The sequence below is a fragment of the Lemur catta genome, chromosome 11, assembly GCF_020740605.2.
Source record: "Lemur catta isolate mLemCat1 chromosome 11, mLemCat1.pri, whole genome shotgun sequence".
Lineage (NCBI taxonomy): Eukaryota > Metazoa > Chordata > Mammalia > Primates > Lemuridae > Lemur > Lemur catta.
In genome coordinates, this window is record NC_059138.1 from 93,826,611 (window position 1) to 93,840,491 (window position 13,881).

The 13,881-nt window shown below is 38.6% G+C and overlaps 1 protein-coding gene across 13 annotated transcripts in view; it reads right to left on the bottom strand.

Annotated features, from left to right (window-relative positions):
* COBL (cordon-bleu WH2 repeat protein) overlaps nucleotides 1-13,881 on the bottom strand; it is a 283,679-nt gene that overhangs the window by 148,299 nt on the left and 121,499 nt on the right. For 8 of the 13 annotated variants that reach the window (XM_045564737.1, XM_045564739.1, XM_045564747.1 and 5 more), the window contains one exon: nucleotides 4,267-4,341. The exons of the other annotated variants lie outside the window; for them this stretch is intronic. In XM_045564737.1, coding sequence (XP_045420693.1) covers nucleotides 4,267-4,341 — 75 coding nt within the window. The remainder of the gene's footprint in view (nucleotides 1-4,266; nucleotides 4,342-13,881) is intronic. 13 annotated transcript variants of the gene reach the window in all.

Below are 13,881 nucleotides of genomic sequence, written 5' to 3' on the forward strand. Positions count from 1 at the left end.
TTAACTCTGATACCTCATTGCATCAATGTGCACACCTTATAACTCCTGTTCCTGTGACTGAGGAGACAGACACTAATCAAGCAGCCCTGACAGACCACACGACCTCCGAGTCTCTGGGTCCAGACGTGTGGGATGAGGCGACTGTAGTGTCATCTGCTCCACGCTGTGACAGTCCACAAGCTGAGTCTGAGGAACACAAACACTGACCATGGGCTCCACTAAGCCAGAGCCCCAGAGGATGGCCAAGGCAGCCCAGCTCACAACCCCGAGGCACACTGCCCTTCATGGATAAATAAATAAGAGTTTTCTGGAAAATGTAATTCTAAGAAAACTACTTGAAATTATTTGAAAGGTAAGTATATACACAATGATTCAAGCATCTTTTGATTAAGAAAATGAAGACATATCTCGGAATAGAGTCAACTTCAGTTTCCATGAAATTAACTCCCCTAGGATAGGTCAAATTATGTTGACCAGCTACATTAGGAAACATTTTTTAAAAATATAAATCTATGCTCACAGACTCTTTAGGTTATAGACATGGTGAACCACTTAAATTTTCTCAAGAAAAAATAATAATATCTGCAAACATCCTTGCAAAGTTCTGGCCAAGTTTGCTCAGTTTCAGAACGCTTGCTCTGGGCGCAAGGTGAGCTATGTCATTGTAACCCTTACAATGCACCGACCAGGTGGACCCTGTTCAGATGAGGAAAGTGCAGACAGGTTCCACGTGCTGGGTGGGAGCGGGAAGCTCGGCCTTCACACCGCAGCGGCTCAGACCTGTGCCCGGCCTCCCCGGGCTCACACTCCTGCCTCTGCGCTCCTAGAGATTCCACCGGCTCGGCCCGGAGGCACAGACGCGGCCGGCAGGGGGAGCGCCAGGGCGGCACACACTCGTCCTCGCAGCTGTTTCCTTGTAAAGCAACACCCAGCACTAAGGGACCTAAGGAAGAAATTCCCAAGGAGACTGAGCTGGGTTACATGTTATCACTGGATGTGCCACACAAAAGGAGTGCCCTCGCAGCCCGCCCAGTGCGGCCACGGCAGGGAATACCCGCCAACTCCCTCAAAGTAGAGGACATTCAAAGCAACAGGAGGACAGCGTGACTCAGGCCTGCTAAAGCGTTCCCATCGACCTTCTGGTACGATTAAGGAAGCACAGGCATCAAAACGTGCAGACCAGAAGTCAAAGGCTTGCAGAAATATTTAAAAACAGTGTCAGAGTGCTCTTAAGAAACATTGTGTCACCAACACGGCTTGATGGAAGAGAGGATCGTATCAAATATAAATAAACGGACATCAACAAATGTGATCTAGCAATTGACCTCTGGAGGTTGGAAATTTTCTATGTCTATATAAGGAAGATAACATGAGAGCACATAACTCAGCACAGTGCCTGGAACGGACAGGACCGGAGCAGCAGCCATCATTATTTTACTAAGCCCCGCCCCGCCTAGGGCTGGAAACCCAGTCGTCCTTATTTCTAAGCCAGTTATAAACCTATCATATTGAAGTTTCATTTATTGGCTTTGGTTTATAGGAAAAGTCACTATTAATTTTTAAAAATGGAAAAAAATACATCCTAGCAAACACTCCATAACAGTATATAACAAACTTCTTCCTTCCCTTTCACAGCCTTACAGCATTCAATCATGTGGATGTACCATAGTTTAATCTGTCAGTCTCCTACTGATGGGTATGTGGGTTGCTTTCATTGCTTGCTGTTACAAATAATGCTGCAATAAATCAGTTTTATTGCACATGAATCATTTTATATTTTTGCCAGTGAGACTTTGGCACAGACTTCTAAAAGTAAGATTTCTGGGTCAAAGAGCAAATTCATGTATAATTTGGGTAGATATTGTCAGATGCCCCACCATAAATGTAGCATTTTGCATTTTGCTTAGCAACACAAAGGGCACCACAGCTTAGTGAACAGGGTGTACTGACAAACTTTTGGGTTTTTGCCAATCTAACAGATGCTAAATAGAAGCTTATTATAGGTTTAACTTACATTTCTCATTATGAGTAAGTTCTTTCTTTCCTTCCTTTCAAGACGGATTTTTATTTTTCCTAAAGTAAAATTTTTCACTGTTTTCCCTAAAGTCAATTTATCAATGTTCCCTTATCGTATGTGGATTCTGAGTCACAGGAAAGTATCCCCACTCTCAGTTTATAGATGAATTCATTCCTATTTTCCACTAGTACTTGCATGGTTTCAATTTGTGCCTTTAGATTTCTGATCCATGTTATTGTTTTCCTACTGTACACTGTGAAAATATACACAATTTTATCTTTTTCTTTAGGGCTATTCAGTGACTCCAACTCCACTTACAAGTTTATTTCCCTCCACTGGTTGGACATGTTGACTATACTGTATACCATATTTCCATATGCAATTAGCTCTAGATGTTCTATTCTCCTTGATTAAGCTACCTATTTGTTTTAATTATACAGGTGTTAAAATCTATTTTAAAAACTAGCAATGCTTACCCATCCCTCATGCTTATCAGAGTTTTCCTGGCTAGTCTTGCTTATTTTTCCAAGTAAATTTTATAATCAACTTACTTAACCCTAAAACAAAACGTGATTGACATTGTGGTATATATACACAACAGAATATTATTCAGCCTTTAAAAGAGAAAGAAATCCTGTCATTTGTGACAACATGGATGAACCTGGAGGGCATGACCTTCAGTGAAATAAGCAAGACATAGACAAATACTGCATGATCTCATATGTGAAATCTAAAAAAGCTGACCTCACAAAAGTAAAGAGTAGAAGAGCAGTTACCAGAGGCTGGGAGTGGGAAGAGGCTGGTCAATGGGTACAACGTTACAGATAGATAGAAGGAAAAGATCTGCTGTTCATTGCACAGTAGGGTGCCCATAGCTAACAATAATGTGTTGTACATTTCAGCATAGCTAGAAGAGAGAATTCTAAATGTTTTCACTACAAAGAAATGACAATGTTTGAGGTGATGGATTTTCTAATTACCCTGATTTGGGTATATGTATATATGTATTCAAACATCACATTGTACCCCATAAATATATACAATTAAGTATTAATTAAAAACAAAACTTGAACTTTTTAAAAAAGTCATTGCCAAATCCCCTACAAGCAAAAGAGTAACATTAATAATTGTCATTTGATAAATCTTAATACAGCATTTATTTCTTATACCTCCCAGAAGTCAATAACCTCAATGTGACTAAGTAACAAATCATTTGCGGTCAGATGGCTCCCAAATTTTGGCCACTGACAAATCTGAAAGATAATCTAATTAGGTCAGATCCTTTATCTGTATAAAAGATCATTCAAAATAATTTTTGATGATAGATCACTGTGATTTTTGACATGTTATCCTGAAAAACTACAAATAATTTTCCATCCTCATATACTATTCATGTAAAATATTTCCTGGAAGCTTACTTTAATAACAATGGCAATAGGCAGAGAGTGAATGTCAAAGATTTTCTGGTTTTATTAATGTGTCATGTTCATCAATGAATAGATGGAATAAATGAAAAAAATTGCCTTTCATCTTATTAAAAATGTCTTTTCAACAAAAATTTATTTTTCATATTTAACAATTATATGTCAACAGTTGTAATATATTTATACTGTTTTGATTTATTTTGCAACTGTTATGACAATTCAGCCTGGAAGAATATTTTCCTACTCACAGCTTTATAATCACATGAAATTAAAAAATGTAATTTGGAGAGATTTTTATTTTATATCATATTTTATTTCAAGTCTTTATTAAAGACTTTCAAACATAAAATATATATTGAATTGAATAAAATTTTACATGGGGACTGGCATGGAAATGTGAGATCGAGAAAAAGAGTGATAATGCAAAACTTCTTACTGATATCAAAGAGTTTGCCTGTCTAATTTTCAAAAAGTGATGGTAAATATTCAACATTAGATACATTTAAAATGTCAATATTTATAAGACGTCATGAATTACATGCTTTTCAGTATTTAAAACTATAGAGAAACTATACATGCCCACTGTGAAATGTAAGAGCATAGGTCATTTACTAGTAAAGAGAAAAGTATTAATAGAAACTAACGTATTCCACATATTGCAGAATTAGTATGGTCATCTGAAAGAGAAGCTATATGCAGCTTTTGAATCTATCTGGACTACAACAAACTAAACTAATCTGTAATTTCATGACGCGGAAGGTCGTACAAAGCAGAGAGAAGTTCCAGTCAGTTAGCAGAAGCACCTGCTGGGGTGTTAGTACTCACGTTCAAACCCCTTCCTGACACCGACTCTGAAGTGTCCTCATCGCTGTCTGCACCCGACAGCCCAAGCTGCTCAGCCTGGAACACAAGCACGCAAGCCACTATCAACTCCAGGTGAAAGCATGCTCAAACAGAAAAAGTTGTCCTTAGCAATCATTAACGCAAAAAAAATGCCAATGTGGTCATATTTCAGGGCAGCAAACTCTTCACTAAGTAGTAATCCATGCCCCTCCCCGAGCTTATGAACAGCCCCTAACTAAAGTGATCTCTGATTTAAAAATCACAATTTTGAAATCCATTCTCAAGGGAATGAGGTTTCTCTGGTTTTTCTTTTTCCCAAAAGCATCTCTTTAGCTTAGAAAGTTTGCAATTTTAAAACAGTAGTAGGCCTGTAATCCCAGAGAGGCAGGAGGATCCCCTGAGCCCAAGAGTTTGAGGTAACAGTGAGCTATGATTGTAGCACTATACTCCAGCCTGGGTGACACAGCAAGACCCTGTCTCTATAAAAAATAAATAAATAAAAACCCAAATAGTAGTGGCCTGAACTGATGGAGTTAGGTCAGCAAACCAACTGATTAACCAGGTTTTAAGGATTTCTAAGTTTTAATCACTGCATAGCTAAGTGATTGGGTGTACACAGAACTAATTCACCAAATATCTCACTGCCTACCCATAAAAGAAAAACAGTAACATACTGCTAGACACAGGATCACCTGGGTGTAATTCGCAAATTCAATTTTTGGGCCCCAATGTGGCCTCCCAAATGAGAATCTTTGGGGACATGACCCAAGAATCCCATTTTTAAGCTAAGCCTTAAGGTGATTCTTAGGTACTTTTGTTAGAAGAATAAACAATGCCAAGATGATACAAAACTATAATGAAGGCTTTAAAAGCATTAAAACACAAAAGCTTTAAAACAAAGAAATTTTCTGCCATTTACTTCAGCTTAAATTATATCCCTTTAAGTATATTCTTTATTGAGATTTTGTATACACATATTCACACATACTTTTTTTACCTTTAAAGTGATACAGTCAACAGTCACTTTAGTTTTATATGCCTCAATAATTTTCCATTCTTAGTGTCTATTCACTGAGGTATTTGAAGACTATCTGGCATCAAAGGATTTAAGAAATCATTTTAAAAATTATCTGCTCCATTGATCTGCTCTTATTGATGAAGAAACTGAAACCCACACTTGTTAATCATTGTACAGCGTAAATCAGTGATTAACAGCAAGGACACTGCAAAGATAGGCCAGGGTTTGAATTCTGGTGTTTGAATTCTGACATTTACTTGCACTGTGATTAGCTCAGAGTTGCTTTGCCTTAGTTTCTTCATCTGTAAAACAGAGTTGATAATACCTCTCTCACCAGATTTCTAGATAGATTAAATGAGGTTGCCTTTAGCACAATATCTCAATCAAAAATGGAGAGAAAAAAGGAGTTAATAAGTTAATACAAAAACAACAAATCCAATAAAGTGTGAACTTAAAATCTTAACTTCCCCTACCACTCCATGCCCCATAGACCACTTCTTGGCCCAGGGGATTTCAGAAAAACCTTAACACTGAGTTTCTGGCCAAGAAGGGAAGGGAGGTAGAACACACCTTGGACAGTAAGATACTAAATTATTAACAGAACATAGGGCCATGCATAAGGCCATTCAAAGGTTAAATCACCTGCAGGCCATCAATTTGCTTAACAGATCACCTGAGTCTGTATATCATGACTTGTTTCTGATCAACAGACTTCTTTATCTTAATTGAAAACATTACAAGCCCTTTTTTTTTCTTTTTTTTTGAGACAGAGTCTAGCTCTGTTGCCAGGGCTAGAGTGCCATGGTGTCAGCCTAGCTCAAAAACCTCAAACTCCTGGGCTCAAGCAATCCTGCCTCGGCCTCCCAGAGTGCTAGGATTACAGGTGTGAGCCACCACAACTGGCCCATTCCAAGCCTTTAGACAAAGCTTTATTTCTTTATCCAATTACAAATCAAAAAATCTATAAACCCACCTATGACTTGTAAATCCCTGCTCCTAGACATCCCACCTTTTGGGGCCAAGCCAATATACAACCATCATGTATCTGTAACAGAGGGAAACAGCCTAGAGAGGGGTAACAATGTTTTATGAGCTGTCTCTTTAAAACCTCCCCCACTCTTTTTGGGATTTGAAACCTATATTCCTGCCCAAGGGCAGTAATTAGAGGGGTAGGGGGTGTCCTTTTGTTCTTTGTACCACAGGAGAGGGCTCAAGGAAATTGTCCAGGCAGAAGTCATGAGATTGTCTTCGCTGGAGATGGAATGCATCAGAACCATCAACTATAGTTGAACAGCAGTCACCTGAAGCTGAAAACTCCCCTTTTAAAAGCTCTGTATTTCTGCTTGTAGATGGGAAAATGGTACTTAAGATGCCAGTCTGCCATTCTCATTTGCCGGCAAATTAACAAACTCCCCTTTCCTTCTCCTCAAACCACTTGTCCTCATTCATGCGGCCATGGGGACAAGTGCTGAACTTTCAGTAACATATTGATGTATGATTTTTACCTGCAATTCCTTTCTCTCTAAAATGTATAAAAACAAACTGTAACCTGACCACCTTAAGACCACTTGCTCAAGACTTCTTGGGCGTGGCTCTCCTGGCCATGGTAACACTTGTTGGGCTCAGAATAAATCTCTTTTAATTGTTTTACAGAGTTCTGGGTTTTTTTTTCCCATTAACAAAAGATAAGACTGAAAAAGAGATGTCTAGAGAGAAATACAACAAAATAAATGAGAAGAAAAGTTATACATGAAAAATGAGGTATACAGGAAATGAAGAATAATTCTAGCAAATATAAGACAGTGAGAAAGAAACTTTTAATCTAAGGAATGCAAACTCACTTTAATTATCAAACCCAGAGAGGTACTGAAAATAGCAGCAGTCACATATCACTCCCTTTTGAGCCAATTACCTCTTAAAGACACTTGCTGTGTGGGTTCTAGGCTAACTAATGCCACATAGCTATAAAGCGCCATACACCCTAGAGTTCAGTGTATAGCTAATCACTGATCAATGTTATTTCTGTAATCCAGTGAGAATTCCTGCCAAACAATTTTGTATCAGTCCACTACTTGTCCCTTTTTGCCCTTAAAACCTTTCCAGTAATAAAGAGCAAACAGAGCACTCCCCAAGGCAACCTGGAAATTTGTTCTGGGCTGTAGTCCTCAACCCTAGCCCAAATAAACTCTATAAATTAATTTTGCCTCAGTTTTGTAAACTAAAATAAAATCTTAAGTCTCCCAGCTGACTGACCAGACCCCCTCTTTGCTGTGAGGACCCTAGAAATACCCTAAAGCTGCATTGCTGGCCTTGAGAAGGGAGGTCAGAAATGCCTTATCAAGTCCCCCTGCCTTCTTGGAGGTGTCCTTTGTAACTCATTAACAGGCCTGAGGCTGTGCAAGACAAAGCTTCAACCACACCTGCAGGTCATCAGTTTACCTAAAAGATTCACTTGAGTCCGGGTATATGTCTGATATCTGTTGGGTGGCTTGTCTCTGATTAATAGACTTTTTTTATCTTAACTTAAAACATTCCAAGCCTTTAGACAAAGCTTCATGTCTTTAACCAATTACAAATCAAAGAATCTTTAAACCCACCTATAACCTGTAATGCCCCACTTTGAGATGTCCTGCCTCTTTGGGCCAAACAATATATGCCTTAAATGTGTTGATTTATGACTTTATGTGTAATTCATGTCTCCTTGAAGTGTATAAAACCAAACTGTAACCCAACCACGGCAAGACCACCAGCTCAAGGCTTCCTGGGCATGGCTCTCTGGGCCATGGTCGCACCTATTCGGCTCAGAATAAATCTTTTTAAATTATTTTACAGAGTTTGGGTTCTTTTCCATTGACAGTTTCTTTCTTTAGGTTGACACGTGCTGTGAGTCAGCAGGATTCAGAGTGACTCAGGACCACCCAGCGTCTTCTCTCACACCCAGCTCTAGATAACAGCACTGACCCGCTGGGTTCCTCTAACACAGGAGATCACCAGGTGCAAAGGGTGCGATGTCTTGATCTGTACCCACTCTTTCCTTTTGAGTGAGGTCTAAACTTTATTGGCCTGTTCTTTCCAACCTTCCCTTTCTTGAACGGAGGTTTTGTCTTTGCCTTGCAGGCCAGAGATTGGAGTTTCAGGGGAAAGGATGGAAAACTGCCTTTTCCGCCTGAGCCTCTTGGCAGAGGGCGCAGATCCAGGTTCTGGCAGTTTGGCAGCGGAGGTTTCACTTTGTGTGGCATGTTTCTAAAGCTGCAGCTGCTTTCTACTGTTTGTAATTCAGACATTTTTAAATTTGTGAACAATTCCTGTTACTTTTAAAATTGAAAGATGAATGAGGGTGAGTTTTCTAGCTCTGAAGTTGAGAAATTTGAATTTTTTTAATAGAGAGAGCTCTCCTTTAACCCCCTAGAGAAACCCTTGAAGTGCCCAAACTGCCTGCAGGCCTTTCTCAGTGCCATGGAGATGTAAATCTTACCACATCTTTGAAATGTTAACAAGGAAAAATTAGCTAAGCAGCATTCCAGCTGAGATCAGATTTGAAAGACAATTAGGTTTCTTTAGACACAACACAAAATTCCTTTCCTCAACGGATACCTTTAGCTCAGGAGAGAAACATTTATAAGAAATTAATCTGAATTATTTGTTTTGAGCTTTTGGGGTACCCATCTGTAATCCTTTCTACTAAAGAAAACCAAAATATTCCTCTCCATAGTACTGGGGATTGTCACACTGAAGGTTAGCATTCTGGGGACAATCTGCCACTCCCCCTGCTGGTCTGATGGCAGGACGGCTACTTGCAAAGACGGTTTCCTGCCTGCCTGTCCCACCTAAGCACAGGCCCCTTTACAAAGCTCCCATCTGCGCAGAGACAGCAGTGCCAGGGAATCTAGGAGCAGATTTCACTCTTCCCATAAATCTACTTTCCCACATTTTCCTGCCTTTTGGCCCTACCCCCCTGGGCAGCTTTTGTTTTTCTGTTTTACCGTCTCTCTAAATCTTCTCTTTGGACTGTGTGTGGATGGTCAGCTGAGAAGCTGAGACCCCAGAGAGCACGGCCGGACAGCGGGTCACAGTCCATTCAGGGCTAGCAAAGCTTGCTTTTAGCTGCCTGTGACATGCTTCCGGATCTTGTCAGGACTATGTGGCATCTCTCTGGAGATGGCTAGTGAGTCCTTGGTAGGTCGTAACCTGGGTTAAGGCTTATTGGCTTTAGTGAGTCACTTGGAAAGTGACTTTGGTTTAAAAGAGGAAAAAATAAAAAGTATAAAAGCAGGAATATTGGCTGTGTGTCCTGGCTGAAATCTGACAAGAGATCTGAAAAGATTTTTTTAAAGAGCCCTACAGTCAAACACAGTTGAAACACAGTTAACTTTCTTTAGACACACCAAAAAATTCCCTCCCTCAATGGATACCTAATTAAAAGCTGATATTTAGGATATATATGTACACATATGTATGTTTTTCGAGGCCTCTGTTCTCTATAAAATCTTCTCAGTTAACTGAATTCCTCTCTTCTTAAACCCTTGCTAACTATATACATTCCCTTGGTCTGCTTCTCTTTTGATGACATGATTTTTGTCAAGGATAATGTAAAACTTCAATGGCCTTTTGGAAAGCTTAAACCCTCTCCACTTTGAAATGTAAATTTGCTACCTTTTCCCCTAAAACTCAGTAAGGTCTTTGGCATGTGAGACAGATAAATTTTAACTTGTTCTACTTAAAAAGGCACAGTTTGAATCCAAATGTCCTTTTGAACTATTGAAATTTATCTGATTCATGGCTAAAATTTTAAAATTAAAGCTATAAAATCTTTATGCTTGTCTGTATTTTTATGTATAGATGTGCACGTCTGTGTTTGTATATTGTCTACATGGTACCAAATTGACTTATAATTAAATGTACACTCATAAATTAAGTAAATAAATACAAATGCTTTTCAAGTTCACATGACTTTAGCAATCTTTGGTAAATAAAGCTAGTTTTAAAATTGTTGGTGAAATAAAAATGCTTTTCAGAATTTAATTCGTACATTTTTGCCTGGGTCTACTAGTCAGATAGCTTTAGGCTATCTCTGTTAGACGTGTAAAGGTCACAAAACTGTTGTTTCTGTGACATTTTTGATACTTGCTTGTCTGTGAGCTCATGTCCTAGGTTTCAAGCCATTAGATGCTGGGGTCTAGACACATGGCCACAGTAAGGCCTGGGGACACGTGTGTGCACAGCACCTGGCCCAACAGCTACAGGGGAGAGCCAAGCCCGTGTGCCTCCCTGGCCCAGCTGCAACTCCTGGCCTTGCTGGGAAGGACCCAGCCCTCCAGGTATTGTATTCACAGCTCTACCCTTTGTCCTGGGCTCCGCATCTGGGATGTGACAATTAAAATTGCTTATGTCCTACAATTTTCACTAAATATCAGGGTTACTAAGAGTTTACATTGTATTTAATATATTGAATTAAACCCACTAGATAGAAGAGAAACAATTCTGTATGCAAAGTGTATAAGAAAAGTATGATGTGTTTTTGGTTAAAAAAAGATTGTAAAAGACATAAAAATGTGGATTTTTGTTAAAGGGAAAGTAACGCTGCCAAGTTTAAAGGTTATTTAAAGGTTGTTTTAAATGGAAGGAATCAAACAAATGATAGATAAAACTAAATCGGTAGAGAAAGCTAGAAAAAAATGTGTAAAAGGTTATAAAAGGCTTATAGGAATCTTATCTTCTGCAGTCAAAGCTTAGATTGGATGGATCTGTTTATAAGGTTTTATTAAAATTAGGTTTAATATTAATAATACACATACAAGGGAAAAATTTGGTTTTCTCTTTTGAACAAAATTTTCAGATAGTATTAAGAAGAGAAAGTAAAGGTTTTCATTTACCCTTTGAGTAAACAAAAGGAAAAAAAGGGGAAAGATAAAGAGACAGACTCCTCTCAAACAGAGTAAAAGCTTCTGCTTTTTGAAATCTTTGGATTATTACTTTTGCTAAATGAATATTATTTTACAGTGACCTATGATCCTATTTTGAAATCAAATGTTTTAAACTTTTCATATTTGACAAAATTCCCAAAACTAAATTTCAAATTCTAAATTAAATCTTTTTTATCTTGAACTAACTTTTGGACATTAGGGCCCAGGAAATCAAAATAGAGCCCTTGGAAGTTCAAGAGAAGCATATTAGGCTTATCTGGTATGTTAAAATCATACAGGAAGCACTGTCAAATAAGAAATGGTGTTTAACTTTCTTTGGGTTATATTTGCATGGATATGTTAGTAGTATGTGTTCCAAAATTGTATGAGATTCCTAAAAATCTGGTATGTATTGGTATCAGCAATAAATTGCTGTATTCTGATGCTTTTTTTCCTAAAAGCTCTCTGTAAATCCTGAAGTGTTGTGTCTTTAAGGAAATTCATGGAGAAGACCATGACAAGTATTCTTGAATACAGGTTTTTGATAATTTTGGAGATCCTACCATTGGATGAGGTAAAAACTTCCAGAACTCTAATACAAAGCTGATGGGTTCATGAACATTGCTAACCCAACCTCAAGGATTAGTAGAAGAAAAGTTAATTACAAGGCAATGAACTGACAGAGAGGACCGAAATAAATTTTTAGAACTTCTTTTTGTTTCAAACATTGCTGATTTGTTTTCTTTTGTTTTCTAAAACATAAAAGTTTTCAGAGTCAAGAAAACTTTTTTTTATCTTTTGAGCTATTTGTAGCTTGCAGCAATTGGGTAAAGTATACTTTTGTAAGCAAATTGAGACTTTACTTTATCTCTGATTTCTCCACAATTCAGAAACTATTCATTAAGTATTCTCATTTTATGGCAATACAGTTACTGTATTCTTTTTGTAACAGGACACACCGGAAACACATTATTTTACCAAGGCTTTGACTGGAATAGCATATTCTCACATATGACCAGACTGCTTTGAGGGACTGCAGTTGACTTTATAATGCCAAGAAAATTGGGAAAAAAATTGCCTGGTACTTTGTCTATATGGAACCCTACAAGGTTCCTGACTTATGTTAAGTAAAATGTCCCTTTTCGACAGGCCCAGGAACTTCAAGATATTTTGGGGCCTTGAGAAGAGAGAAATTCACTCCGTTGAGACAGATATTGCAGGTATAGTCTGATAGTCTATCTTGGACTTGGCTTCCTAGCCTTGAGAGGATTTTAAAGCTCTAATCTGAAATTTCTTATGGAAAAGTTTCAGCAAAGCCACTACTTTTACGGCCACAACTCTTGCTGCAATTTATGTGAATAACCAGGACAAGTACAGGAAGTCTAAAACTCATTTTACAAATAAATCAGTTCTACTATGATGTAACTTTGGCAAAATTGGATGGACTGGAGAGAGAAAAAGTCTGTTTCAATAGCACACCTGTTACTAGATTCTAGCCCTCACCACTGTTTTTTAGTTTTTATTATTTACCTACAGTTTGGACTGAATCCTGAATTATTTCCTGGCTACAAGTCTCTAAAGAAGAACCAGGATGAAATTTTCTTCATGATGTTCTTACTTGGCTCCATGATGTTCTGGCATGCAAATTCCCTTTGTGATCATAATCATTGTGTGCATTGTATTTCAACTATTTGAATTATTGAGGATATTGATGTCTATTGTTTTGCTTCTTCCATGAAAAATAACATCATGGTATTCTGAGGACTAGAGATGATTAAACAAGCAACAGCAGCTAAGTAAATAAATCAGTGACTTGACTCAGGTCTCATTTGGTGCCACTCTGTGGTGCCATCCCGACTCAGCTTTTAGGCACTCTTAAAATCCCTCACTGAGGCACCTTCTCCTTCCCCCAGACACGGGACAGGGCTATCCAGGAATGAGCCTTCCCAGTGACGAGGGACAGCTCCACAACACTCAGGCTTTGAACATCAATGCCTTCAAGAGAAAAGATTTCTTGCAGGCTGGGCACGGTGGCCCATGCCTGCAATCCCATCACTTTGGGAGGCCAAAGTGGGAGGATCACTTGAGCTCAGGAGTTTCAGGCTGCAGTGAGCTATGATTGTGCCACTGCACTCCAGCCTGGGTGACAGAGTGAGACACTGTCTCAAAAAGAAAGGAAAGAAGTAAAAAAGACAGACAGACAAGAGAAAATATTTTTGATCAGAAGGGGGAAATGAAAAAGAAAATAAACATTTTATCTGAGGACTGCAAACCCCCTTTTATTATCAGGCCCAGAGAGGCACTGAAACGCAACAGCAGTCAGATCTCACTCTCCCTTGAGTTAAATAATTACCGCTTGAAGCTACTTGCTATGTGTGCTCTAGACTAACTAGGCTAAATAGCTATAAAACGCCATGCACTAGACACCGTAACCCATACCCTAGAGTCCAGGGATCCCTACCCTATGGTGCTTATATAATTATTTAATTATATATTACAATGTAATAATAATAGAAATAAGATGCCAATAAATGTAATGCATTTGAATCATCCTGAAGCCATACCCTCCTTCCCCAGTCCATGGAAAAATTGTCTTCCATGAAAATGGTCCCTGGTGCCAAAAAGGCTGGGGACTGCTGCTAGACTTCAACAAAGTACCGCCAATCACTAACCGGT